At 42.7% G+C, this 13,162-nt stretch overlaps 1 protein-coding gene across 10 annotated transcripts in view; it reads right to left on the bottom strand.

Annotated features, from left to right (window-relative positions):
- The window catches only part of BIVM (basic, immunoglobulin-like variable motif containing), a 54,984-nt gene extending 41,849 nt beyond the window's left edge, over nucleotides 1-13,135 (bottom strand). Inside the window, exons 1-7 of one of the 10 annotated variants that reach the window (XM_074378507.1) lie at nucleotides 12,765-13,075; nucleotides 9,271-9,408; nucleotides 6,833-7,433; nucleotides 3,723-3,849; nucleotides 1,451-1,546; nucleotides 1,053-1,157; nucleotides 736-830 (exon numbers count right to left, since the gene is read on the bottom strand). In XM_074378507.1, coding sequence (XP_074234608.1) covers nucleotides 736-830; nucleotides 1,053-1,157; nucleotides 1,451-1,546; nucleotides 3,723-3,849; nucleotides 6,833-7,310 — 901 coding nt within the window. In that variant the 5' untranslated portion in view covers nucleotides 7,311-7,433; nucleotides 9,271-9,408; nucleotides 12,765-13,075. Of the gene's footprint in view, nucleotides 1-735; nucleotides 831-1,052; nucleotides 1,158-1,450; nucleotides 1,547-3,722; nucleotides 3,850-6,832; nucleotides 7,434-8,723; nucleotides 8,746-9,270; nucleotides 11,622-11,662; nucleotides 12,467-12,567; nucleotides 12,722-12,764 lie in introns of those variants that run through there. The other 9 variants (XM_074378502.1, XM_074378508.1, XM_074378509.1 and 6 more) reach the window with 9 other exon arrangements.
- Between the last annotated feature and the right edge of the window lie 27 nt (nucleotides 13,136-13,162).

Genomic DNA, 13,162 nt, shown 5'->3' with positions numbered 1-13,162 from the left:
GATCTCCCCCTCACATCCAGTACCCCATTACAACAGTCTTGAATAAAGTCTTCCTTACCTTTTAACAAGTATCAGAATAAAATTTTCTTTAACACTGTATTATAGATTTCTGACTGTAATGTCAAAAGATTATTGTGAAATTTTAAAAGCAGAAATTGCCAAATAATGCAAATTATTTAACTAGCATGTAACCAAAACAATCCTTAGGATCAACTCCATTACTCTCTGTTATAACCAAGACGAGTCTATAATAGAACTCTGTCTCTTTCACAGTCCATTGTCCTATTGTTATACATTATTTTGCAGGTCCAACGTCCAATATTCTAAAATCCCTGCATCCCCTTTCAGGAAGAACTGCAAATTCCATGCTGCTTCTTGGAAGAGTTTTAGTAGCAGGCAAGCTCATACACGCAGGTGCACACACCCACACACACACAGCTCCCAAGACCCAAACAATACAATGCGTTAAGGCAGTGTTTATGACATGCCTTGAAGGTTTAAAAGTTCTACATGCAAAGATGAGAAGAGCTAAAAATACTTAACAGTATATGGAAAAGTACCTTACATACTACTATTATTTATTATGATTTCCCCTTAGACAAAGAGTGATAGACTGTGTTCAGGGTTTACATCAGGTCCTATGAATCAAAACCAGTCTTTGAGATGGATCGTAAGGCATATATGTGTGTGTGTGTGTGTGTGTGTGTGTGTGTGTAAATCTATCTGTTTACCTACCAGTTTCTCCAGCTGTTTTGTTCTTCCCGTGAGGCTTATATAGAACATACGAGCATCCTTTTACGTGGAAGTGGTCATTAATTTGTCTAAACCACCTGAAAATAACAAGGAGATTTGCTCACAGCAACAGTTCCCTAACAAAGAAGGCACTATTTCAATTCCAGAAAAATTCAGGCAGAGCCCACGTCTGGCATATCTACCAGCGCTTGGGTGCAAACAGCTGGACACATGGTTTACTATCAATGCACATACATCTACTGCATTATTCTTTTGCAGAACTAGAAATAAGGTATGGCTTCTAAGTGAGGGCTTTGTACCTCATAAGTGTTGTATTTCCGGTGAAAGGGCCAAACCTAATATCTTCAAATGGGGGTTGAAAGCCCAAAATATGTAAAGCTTCTTCTTGGGTGATAGCTGGAAGACTGCAAAAGAAACACCGCCTTTCATTTCACAATTCCAATCACATGCAAATATGACCCGTCTCACTGCTACTATGGCTGTTTGATCTGCAAACAATTTTAGTCATATTTTTAATTTTTATTTTATCAGAAAGAATGTATGCATATATTTTAGTTAAAAGGCTATAACAAAACACAACAGTTTTTTTCCCCCCAGTTAATGAAAAATCTCTTCTTCTTTAAAATCTTCCATTATAGAAAAAGCAACACCAAATAAACTTTGGAGTTTAGGGACTCCAATCAATGAACATACTTACTTTCCAGCTCCCATTGTGCTGTATAAGAAATTCCAGCAAGAAATTAATGAGGAGATACCACAAGACGTCTTATATTGTGGTCGGCTTATGCAGTACCTGAGAAAACAAAAGACTGTTTTCTTCACTTGAATGGACACAAAATATGCATATAGAAATAAAGCACTCATGATAACTGAGAGCGTTAACATAATGAAAACTTTGATCATGTAAATCAAGGTAAAATCTTTATTCATTTAAAGTATTTTTATTAGTAGTATACTTAGTACATTACATACTATTAGTGTATTTAGTACGTTTAAAGTATATTTATTAAACACATGATAAATGTCTAACAACAATAAATCATGCATTTTAAAAAAGATGATTAAGTATGACTAACTACAAGTTAAAGTAGATGTTACCTAAACCAATGGAAAAAAATTAAAGACAGATAAATCTAGATACCAAAGACTAAAATTGCAAGGTAAATGCCTAGATGAGCTACATATATGATTATCTGCAACTTCAGTTGTAGGAGTTCTTTATATATTCTGCATATTGAGCCTTTATCTGATGTATGATCTGCAAATGCTTTCCCCCACTTCATAGGCTGCCTTTTCACTTTGCTGATTGTTTTCTCCGACGCACCAAGTGTTTAAGTTTGACATGGCCCCCTTTGTCTATGTTTGCTTTTGTTACCTGTGCTTTTGGAGTCATACTCTAGAAATCACTGCGAAACCCAATGCCATGATGCTTTTCCCCTACGTGTTCTTCTAGGAGTTTTAAAGTTTTAGGTCTTACATATATGTCTTTAATCTTTTTTGAGTCAACTTTTGTGTATGATGTGAAGTTAGGGTCCAACTTCATTCTTTTGCATGAGAATATCCACTTTTCCCAGCACCATTTTCTGAAGACTGTCTTTTTCCCCATCCTGTGGTGTTGGCACACTTGCAGGAGATGATTTGCCTGTTTACATGATTTTTTATTTCTGAGTTCTATTCTGTTCCATTGGTCTACATGTCTGTCTTTATGCCAGTACCACACTGTCTTGGTTACTGTAGCTTTGTAATATGTTTTGAAATCAGGACGTGTGTGGCCCATGTTTCCCCTTTTGCAGTCACCACCTTCCCTGCAATTCACTGCCAACCTACCGGACACGTTGCTAGCATCCGTTCAAAGACCCTTAGACCCTTCATCCTCTCAGATTTCCTCTCTTAAGACCCCAGTCCTCAGAGAAGCCTTCTGGTGACCACTGCCTCCCCTGATGTTGGTTATTCATTCACACCTCCACTCATGCTAGGTGTCAATTTATCTGACAAATTTCCTGAGATATTTTACATTCTCCCCTCTTCTCAACAAAGACGGTGTTTTGTTTATCTCTGTATTCTCAACCCACAGCAAAGGGTCCACTATTTATTAAATAAGTGAAAACATCTAAAATTTCTAAAACCTCACACAAAAGAACTTGTAAAACCTCAAACCATAGATTAGTAATACTTAAAAACTATCATGAATTAAACATTTTTTTCTTTAGAAAAGGAAATATATCTTAAGGTAACCAAATAGTCCCAGTTGGTAAGTGAAAGATCTTCTTCTTAAAAGAATGCCAGTTCACAAAGGCAGAAGAAAGGATGGGATTCCGAACTATCACCATTTTATAACAGGATTCAGGCAGGGGTCATCAATGAGTTTGGCTTAAACCACAGGTGAAAGGCTGATGCAGACCTGGATGTTTGCCTGCTGCCACTGTCACCCCACTGATTACTTGATGATTGCTGAGGAAAAAAATAACTTGACAATGTTGGCTAAAGCTGTCAACACCCTAATCCAGTAATCACTCTTGGGATCTCTAAGATCAGACGACCAGACACAATATAGCTTCCGATGGGATGCAGTATGAAGGACACGGGGCCACCGAGGCAGTATTCTCGCCAAAACTGCTCACCCAGAATCTAACCAAGCTTCTAACTTTCAGTTTATATGTACTGAGGTTATACGAATAATGCAAACAACTAGCAGGAAAAAAACCAGACCAATCAGGGGAGGGTCGAGTGGAGACAGTTCCAGTTTAAAAGAGATGTTGAGGCCACAGAAAGCAAACACAGTACATGGTTCATTGTGCGTCCCACTTTGAACAACCAAGTGTGAAGACATTTCCAAAAAACTCTGGGAAATCTTAATTTAGCCTGGAAATTAGATACTCAGGAAATGTTGTTAACTTCACTAGGTATGACAGTGGTATTGTGGTTAAGTAAAAAAAAATAAAAATAAAAAGTCGATTTTTAGAGATTACCATCGTCTGAGGTCTAATACTTTCCGCTGCTTAATATCCTCAAGAGGAGAATACTGAGGCCATTCCCTTTGATGTCTTCCTTTCTTATCTGAAGTTTTTTTCTTAGAAGTTTGTTTCTTTACATTGCCTAAAATACAAGAGTACAAAATGAAGTAAGATGAAGTAAGCTTCCAAGGCAATACATCTAAGTAGGCAACAAAACTTAAAAGTAACTGCCACTCGGTCTAAAAATGATATTTGCAAACATACTGAAGAAATACATGTATCTGCAAGAATACCCTCCCCTGCCTTAAAGAGAGAGAGAATAAAAGCAAATTTAAACAACCATGAATGCTCTCTCCAATCCGGCTCTTGTATTCCAATTCCTGAACTAGTCACTTAGCTGGTAAAAGAATCAGTCACAAAACGTTTAGCCACCTCTAGAAAATCGAATTACCAACAGTAAAATATTTAACCAGACCACTTTCCAGAAAATGAATCCTTTCTATAAAACAATAAAACCACATTAATGAAACCCTGTTGAGAAAGTAAAAGCAGTGGATCCAATAATCCGATGACGCGATGTTTAAAAATATCTCCAGGCCGACAGAGACTGCAAAGTGGATTAAGAAGGATGCACACAAGTACATTATTAAAATGCAACTTTAAAAAAAAAAATGCAACTTCAGCACCAGGAGCCAGAATGGAAAACAAAGTCTCCGTTCAGTGTGAGTATGAACCTATGTACATATGTCTACATACATGTGTGTACACACACACATTCTCCAAAAGACACATAAGACAAATAACAGTGGTTACCTCTTGCGGGACAGGAAATTGAGAACCAGACAAAACAGAGACAAAAGTGAAAACATTAGTCAGAAGAAAGCTGGAGTAGCTATACCAACTGTTAACTAATATCAAACAAAGTAGCTTTCAGAAAAAGAAATATTGCCAGGAATAATGAGGGATGCTCCATAATGATAAAAAGGTTAATTCATCAAGAAGAAATAAAAATCATAAATGTATACACACCTAACAACAAGGCTTCAAATTACATGAAACAAAAAGCAACACAATTAGATTTGTAGATAGTAATTAATGTATATGAAATAGATAAACAACAAGTTCATACTGTGTAGCACAGGGTACTATATTCAATATCTTGTGGTAACCTATGGTGAAAAAGAATATGAAAACAAATCTGTGTATGTTCATGTATGATGGAAGCGTTGTGCTGTGCACCAGAAATTGACGCAACTTTGTAAACTGACTATACTTCAATAAAAATATATTGAAAAGACAAAAAAAAATCAACACAATTAAATGGAGAAAAGACAAGTCCATAATCATAGTTGGAGACTTTCAGCACTTTATTTTCAGCAGTTGATGGAACAAGACAAAAATTAGGTAGCGACACAGAAGATGTGAGCAACATTTTCATATGCTTTGACCCCGTAAATAACTATAAAACACTACACCCCACAATTCCAGAATGCGCCTTCTTTTCAAGTGCATGTGGAACATTCAGCAATGGAGACCATGTGCTGGCTCATGAAACAAGTCTCAGTACATTTAAAAAGACTGAGGTCATAGGTCCTCTGTCCACAGTGGAATTAAATTAGAAATCAATACTTAGAAAAACCCTAAATACCTGGAAATTACATAGCATACTTCTAAATAATGCATGTCTCAAAGAAGAAATCACAAGGGAATTAGAAAATACATCAAATTAAATGATAATAAAAATAAAGTGTATTAAAATTGTGGACTGAAGTTAACACAGTACTCAGTGAGCAATTTAGAGCATTTAACACTTATAGTAAAAAAGTCCTGAATCAAGAGGTTAGAAAATGAAGAACAAAGTAAACCCAAAGTAGGTAGAAGGAACAAAATGATAAAGAGCATATATCAATGAAATGGAAAACAGACAATTGAGAAAATAAGCAAAGCTAAAAGCTGGTTGTTTGAAAAGACAAATAAAACTGATAAAACCCCAGCTAGGAAAAAAAAAAGAACCTAAATCACCAGCATCAGGTATGAAAAGGTATTTATCACTAAAGACCCTCCACGCGTTAATAAAGGGAACTGTTAGAAACAACTTTCTGTCAACGCCTTGACAACGTAGATGAAATGGACAAAGTAAACTTTGACAGAATTGATGAGAATCAAGGCAACTCCATAATCATAGAGATTTTTAATACCCCTCTGAAAACCCCTCAGAAAACAGAAGAGAATACTTCCCAACATGTTTTAGGAAATCTGTATAGACACTGCGAAAAAAAATTATAGACCAATCGCCCATAAAAAGAGACACAAAGTGAACAGCCCCCGACACCCCAAGAATTACGTATTTATATAATATTCCATGAAACAAGTCGATTTTGCACATGAGTGAGTAGATGGATGGAGGTTTTACAAAATGATCAGACAAGACTAGCAGTGAAGTGCAAACCCCACTTCTGCCTCTTACTAGCAGTGCAAGTTTACCCAAGCAACTTATGCCTCAATTTCTTCACCTATAAAGACAATAGTACCTACCTCATAAAATTTCTGTGAGTTCAAAAGGAAGACATGGAGAGCATTAGTGCCTGCTCCAGAATCACCACTTTGCAATTGTGAAGGTTATACCCTGCACCCTCTTAAATTGTGCAGTACACAACCTACTCAGCGGTACCTGGAGAACTTGCTGACTGTTTAAAATTTTTAACAACAGAAAAACCTAAATGTTATAGAGTAGAAAAGAAAACCAGATGTGTAACTGGGAAAAATGAATTCACATCCCTGTAAAACTATGAAATAGTAGTATGTTACTCTAGCCACCTCATTAACCATTTCTAAGATACGGCAAACTTAACTGTAATACTTGCATTTTACAGCATTCTTAGATTTTTTTTCAAAGCTCTCTAAAAGCAAGGGTTATGTCTGAAGGTTCCAGTGGCAACACATTAATGAACTAAATGTCCTATGTCCAAGATTTTTTTTTTTTAACTACAGTAACAAACAACATGGTAGTGCTATCCCTTGCTTGGTATTATGAAAAGAAAATACATTGAACGGCAAGTTCTAACAAGATACACTGCTTGTCCTTTCCTTACTTTCACACGTGAATGCCATGGCTCCTTCCTTACCTGATTTGTGTTTCAAATTCGTGGTCACCCCATCAAATTCAGATTTATCAATTTCCCACGCGAGAGGTAGCTTGCCCAGGCTGTTGGATAAGTTTTCCAAGCTATTTTCTTCATTGTAGATGATTTCCGATGTACTGGTTGGGAGACTCGTGTATCTGGAGGAATTATTTCCCACAGATAAAGAGATACTATCAGGGAGGCAAGAAGGGCGGGGTGGATTGGGAGTTTTATAGATTGAGGTGGCCTGGTTGAGAAAGGCATAGTCTGAGCAGATGGCATAGATTTTCTCCCGAGTGTGGGTCACCGGACAGCTCCACGGATAATGACCATCTCCTTTGGGACCCAAGCGTTCTCCTGAGGCACGAGGGCAGAAGGACTGGACGGCACCTTGCAGATTCTCTTCAGGAGACCTTCTCTCAGATTTGTGCTCACCATTTCCAGAATCGTTTGTCCTTTCTGTTTCTGCAACGTTAGGCATTGAAGGCAACAATGAAAGTTCTGTTACGAGGAAGAAGCTGCCACTCGTTCTATTTCTTGAAAAACAACTCTGGTGGTTGTTCACAGCGTTCTACAAAACACGTGAGAGCTGCCAAATGGGCTCCTAAGAAAAGAGGGAGGAGAAGGAAAGATCAACGACCCACCAGACGCTCCAAAAGCCCTAAAAAATATTTCAAGGGTTTCCATATATGCCTCATTCAATAAATATTTTATTTTACAACTACTATACACTTAAGTCATGATCACTGACCCTCTGCCTTATTATTTTAAAATGATGCTTTAGGATAACAAAAAAGACAAATAACTCATTTTTAAAATGGGCAAAATATTTGAGTAGCCACTTCTCCAAAGACAGTGTAGAAATGATCAATAAGCACATAAAAAAGATGTTCAGCATGAAAAGCTATCATGGAAATGCACATCAAAACCACAAAAAGATACACCTCATGTTCACCAGGACAGCTCTCATCAAAAAGACAGATAATAACAAAGATTGTAGAGGACGTGGAGATATTGAAACCCTCATACGCTGCTGGTGGAAATGCAAAATGGTCCAGTGACTCTGGAAAACAGTTCCTTAAACGTTATACATGGAGTTACCATAGGATCCAGTAATTTCACTCCTAGGAATATACCTAAGAGAAATGAAGACATATGTCCACACAAATGTTCCTAGCAGCATTACTCATAAAAGCTAAAACAATGGAAACAACCCAATGTCCACCAATTGATGACGGGATAAATAAAAGGTAGTATATCCATACAATGGATTATCACTGGGCAATAAAAAGAAACAAAATACTGATGCAAGTTACAACATGGGTGAACCGTGAAAGCATTATTCTAGGTGAAGGAAGTCAGTCACAAAGGATCAGAAAGGTTGAATTCCATTTATATGAAATGTTCAGAGTAAGTGAATCTGTAGTGACAAAAATGAGACCAGTGATTACCTAGGGCTGGGAGGCAGAAGCGGGCTGGCTTCTTTTGGAGTAATGAAAATATTCTGTAACTGACTGTGATGATGAAAGCACAACTCTGTGAATATACTAAAAGCCACTAAATTATACACTTTAAATAGGAGAATTGTATTGTGCATGAATTATATCTCAAGAAAGCTGTGCATTCATCCCCACAATTGACTATACCTAGCAGTAATGAACTTCCGACCAGCCTCAGGAAAAAGTGAGTTTCTAGTATACACTGATTTCCTTTGCAAAAGAAAACGAAGAAAAGTTTAATGGCAACAGAGGTCATTCGAGGAAGATGAAGATTTATACAAAAGGAAGACCTTGGAGAACCAAACCCCCGCAGGTGGCACGGAGGTGCCCGGCTGGCCGGGTGAGCTGGCCTCAGGGCTCTTGCAACAGAGCAGCACGTAAGAGATCAAACCCACCCTGGCTGACCAGTTTGACTTTTCCCAGTGAATCTCTCTGCCCGTTCGCTCACTGAAAAAATTAGAAACGAGAATAATTTTCACAGATGACAGGAAAATGACTACATAAAACCTATCATTCAAATACTGAATGACAAAAACCTTGAGGGAGGTGATGAGAAATACCAGAAGGTGACTCCCCCGGGGGCCCTGGTTACCCTCAGTCCGGGAGGAGAAACCGGGAGAGGTACCTCCTGTCCTTTGGGTCATGTATGGAACAGAGCTCCAGACAAGGAGGGCTCCACAAGTCCCAGAAAAGATTTCCTTTTCATTTTTAAAGAATGCTTTTCTCTATTCAAACCCTCAGGTGGTGATTTTGCAGTACTTTGGCAGAAGGTATAGTTGTCGGCAGGAGGAGGGCTGGTTTGGCAAGAGCTTCACCACCCAAGGTGGACCCCACCGTGGGCTCACTTGGGAAATTTTCCTTTTCTTTTTGGCCTGGAAATCCTACGAGCAGGGGGAGGGGTCTCTGGACAGGAAGCTTCTATGCTTTGTCCTTCCTCCTCACCTCTGGTGTGGTGGTGACCGTCCAGGAAGATTCAGAGAGGAGCTCCGTACTAGAGGTTGTACAGGCCAGACTCGGCTTTTCTGAGGAGTCCGTAGCTAGAGGTAGGTCTTATTCCTGGCCTTGGGGTCGTGTGGGTGGCTGCAGGGTGGGGCACGACAGCACAGGGTCCGGGAAGGGGCAGTGAACAAAGGGTACTAGAGTTAGTCTGGTGGGAGGGAGACAGAAATGTTCCAGGCCCTGCCCTGTTTATCTCTTCATCTCAAGCTTAGTTTCCACTTTTGATGGTGTCCTTCCTCAGATTAAATGGAATTTGGCATGTGGGACCAGCTCTCTGCACGGCAGCATTGGGGTTTTTGAAGGATGCTAATTTGGAACATATATAGGAGAATATTCTTCCCCGAAACACGGGGAAAGGGAAATCACTGCATTTGTGTATAAAAGGTAGGTAGGGCTGAGTGTCCTGGATGCTAGAGACACGAAAGAACATAGTACTTGACTAATAAAAAGTTTAACAAGTTTTGTTTGTGTGTGTTTGGGGCTTGTTTGCTTTTAAAGAACGGTCACTATACCTCCACCACCACCAAAAAAATTATAAATAAATAAATAAATAAAGGTCACTAAATGAGAATGATTTCTTTGGTTGCATTTTTACCAAAAAAAAAAAAACAAAAAAAAAAACCGAAGCTCATCAACCAAAGGGTATGTTTTTATGTCGATTTTCAGTTAAAGCCAAGAGCAAACTTGGAGCTGTACGAAAACTTTCTCATCTGAACCACTGTTTATAGAAATTTCTCTTAAAAATGTATCTAATATTTATAAATTTTATCACCTAAGTAAAACAAATTACAGAATATTGCAAAATACCAAAAGCCAAACACAGAAAAGGAAAACTATCCAAACCCCATGACCCAAACACCGCTGATGCTTATTTCCTTTCCTTATTATCTGTCTGATCCATGTCTCTTCTCCCCACGGCACTGGGGGCTCCAGGAGGCCAAGAGCACTGGTCTTACTGCATCCTTGGGGCTTCTTAAAAGGGACGAAGCACAAGTCATTACTGATTACAGAATCATTGCAGACGCCCATGACTGCATTATGTTGTAATCACAGCCTCAGGAGATGCCGAAGTACAGAGGGGCAGTTTGCACCGCCACTAAATGGCCTCCAAATCTCATCATTTGGTCACATCTTGTACCTCCTTTTGTCCCCATTTTTATGAACCACTTCCAATCCCATTCACACTCCTAGCTCCTCACCCACTCCTGTGAGTTGACATTTCTAACCTGACTTGCGGGTAGAATTTGGAAAGTAAACCTCATACACGTATATGATCGTATAACTTTCCTGCCTAAAACCCTCTGATCCTGGGACAAAAAGCCAACTCCTTGCGTGGCCCTGATCTCTCTCTTAACCTGCACCTCACTCTCCTCTCCCCATTGACTACCTTTCCATTCTCTGAATACGGCCTCCTCCCATTTTCCTTCCTTTATTTAGTGAATCCCCATTATCCTTCAGAGCAGCTCAAATGTCACTTTAAGGGGGACGTTTTCTCTGCTCCTCCAACTAGGCCAGGTCACCCTCTACAAACTCAGCACCTTTCCTTCACAAGTCTTACCAGGGTGCATCTCTACATTATGCGTGTGTGTGAGATAAATGTCTGCCTCCTCTAAGCCTGGTTTTCCTGCCTACTGTATCCCCCAGGGCCCAGGATTTGCAGAACTCTGTCTCATCAACAAATATTTTTAAGTACCCGCATCATGCCAGGCATTATTGTAGGACCAGGATTAGGAGCCTAAATTCCAGGAGGGCTTCCCAGGAGTGGCCTTACATCAAGAGCTGGAGTTTTAGCCAAGGGGACTCTTTTTCTCCTCCCTGGTTGTCATCTGTGCCAGTAAGTGAGGCGATGCTATATTAAGATTTACTAATAAGAACGATTGCAGGATCTAAGGCTCAATTTAATAATTTACTCATAATATTCTATCAAAAGCAACATAAGTCTTGGTTAACTGTGCGCAGCTTTAAGTGTCCCGCTGGAGTAACGATTTTTAAGTCACTGGGATGAACTGTTCCCGTAAAACATCTGTAAGGCCAATATTCATGGCCTAGGTTGCATTCTTCTCTGGTTATATTTTAAACCCTTACTTTTAAGCATCAAGTTTGCTTAGAGAACGAAACATCTTAAAAAGTCTCTTCAGTAAAACCTTCCACTATTGACAACTATTAAGATCTATATTCTGCACGGAAGGCCGCTGAGCCGCAAGGGCAGGTAAGGACTTACTAAGAATGGAGTATGTCCCGGAAGGCCAGACGGGCTAAGCCCCACCGGGTCTGACCTCGGTCCTTCCCCACCAGACCCCTCCCCACGCCCTCCAGACCCCTTCCTCGGGCAGACCTGAGCCCCTTTCCCAGGCAGGGGCGCCGGCCTACGAAGGATCCCGGGGTCCTCCCGCGCACCGGCCGGCGTCGAGCCCAGGCTCCGGGGCAGGCGAGCGGCGTCCCCACCGCCTTCCTCAGCGAAGCTCGCGGCGCCGCGGGCTCGGAGGCCGCCGGGACCCAGGCCGCAGTCGCGCAGGCCGGTCCCCGCCGCGCTTGGCCGCGGTGTGCGGAGGAGGCGCCGGCGGAGAGGAAGGAGCGCGGCGGCGCCCCCTGCCCGCGCCGCTCGGCGGTCCCGGGCCCGCGCGCCCTCCCGAGTACCGCGCGTCCCCGCGTCCCTGTAGCAGGTCCTCCCGGCCCCTCCTCCCGCCCGGAGGAAAGCCGGAGTTCGCGGGGAGAGCGAGCCGGCGGAGGACGGCGGGCGTCCGCCTCCAACTCGCCCGAGGGCCCGGGGACGCCCCCGATTCAAGCTGTTGAAGGCACGAGTTGAAACCATTACTAATGACAATTGCCAAAAAGAAAACAGTCGAGAAACGCCCCCTTGCCTCCTTCTCCCCGCCAGGCCTGTTGTGGCTGGCGGTGCCACCCGCCCATCAGAGTTTTAGAGGCAGCTGGCAAGGTCGAGAGAAGGAGGGAAAGGGAGCAGGGGGCTCCAAGTACGATCGTGACCCGTCCTGTGACCGCGCTGGCCCCGGGGGAGCGGGCAGGGGCGAGGGGGACGGCCTCCACGCGCTCTGGGGCCAGGCCCTGCCGAGTGTGGCGTGGACACTGGCACCGGGCGAGAGCCACCAATATCCGCGCCCAACCCCCCCCCCCCATCGGGCTTTGTTCCTGAGACGACTCGTCCCTTCTCTCCCTAGCGCCTCCTTCCACCATGCGGCCCAGCTCTTCACCCTACTTTTCCCCGGGAGGATGGGCACCCACGCAGTGGCATCCGTTCGGAAGGCCACCGGGCTCCGGAGAGGCCAGGGCCACAGCCGCGCAGGCGGCGTTGGCGGCGCGGAGAGCAGGCTGCGGCTGCAGGCCGGGCCCGCGGCGCCCCGGTGCCGGGCGGAGGGCCCATCGCTCAGGGCGCACTGCCGCTGGCCGCCACCTCGGCCCCTGCCCACAGCTCGGTGTACCTCTGGCCTGTCTGGTGGGATCGGGTTGCTGCTGCCACGGCGGAGCCCGGCACCGATTCGAAATCACAGCTTCGAGCGCGCGGCCCGCGACACGCCTCCGGTTACCCTGGGGCTGGCGTCTCTCGTCCCATCGGAGCGCGCGGGGACAGTGCCCTGACGGCTGTGCCGGGCGACCGATCGTCAGATATCATTGATAACCCCTCCCTTTCATCGTGTTTTATACCTGCCCTCTGCACGAGTGGAGGATATGGTGACAGTTTTTTTTTTTTAAATCTCAGCTGTGCCCCTCTATCGGGCATCTACTATTTATTTGTCCCCTGACCGGAAAGTAAATAAAAGAGTGAAAGATGATAAAGCCTGCGGGATTTCCGCTAGTCCTGGCGCGAACTACACGTCCC

Source organism: Camelus bactrianus, chromosome 14, assembly GCF_048773025.1.
Source record: "Camelus bactrianus isolate YW-2024 breed Bactrian camel chromosome 14, ASM4877302v1, whole genome shotgun sequence".
Taxonomy (NCBI): Eukaryota; Metazoa; Chordata; class Mammalia; order Artiodactyla; family Camelidae; genus Camelus; species Camelus bactrianus.
The sequence above is the reverse complement of the archived record's forward strand: the minus strand, read 5'-3'. Positions and strand labels throughout refer to the sequence as shown.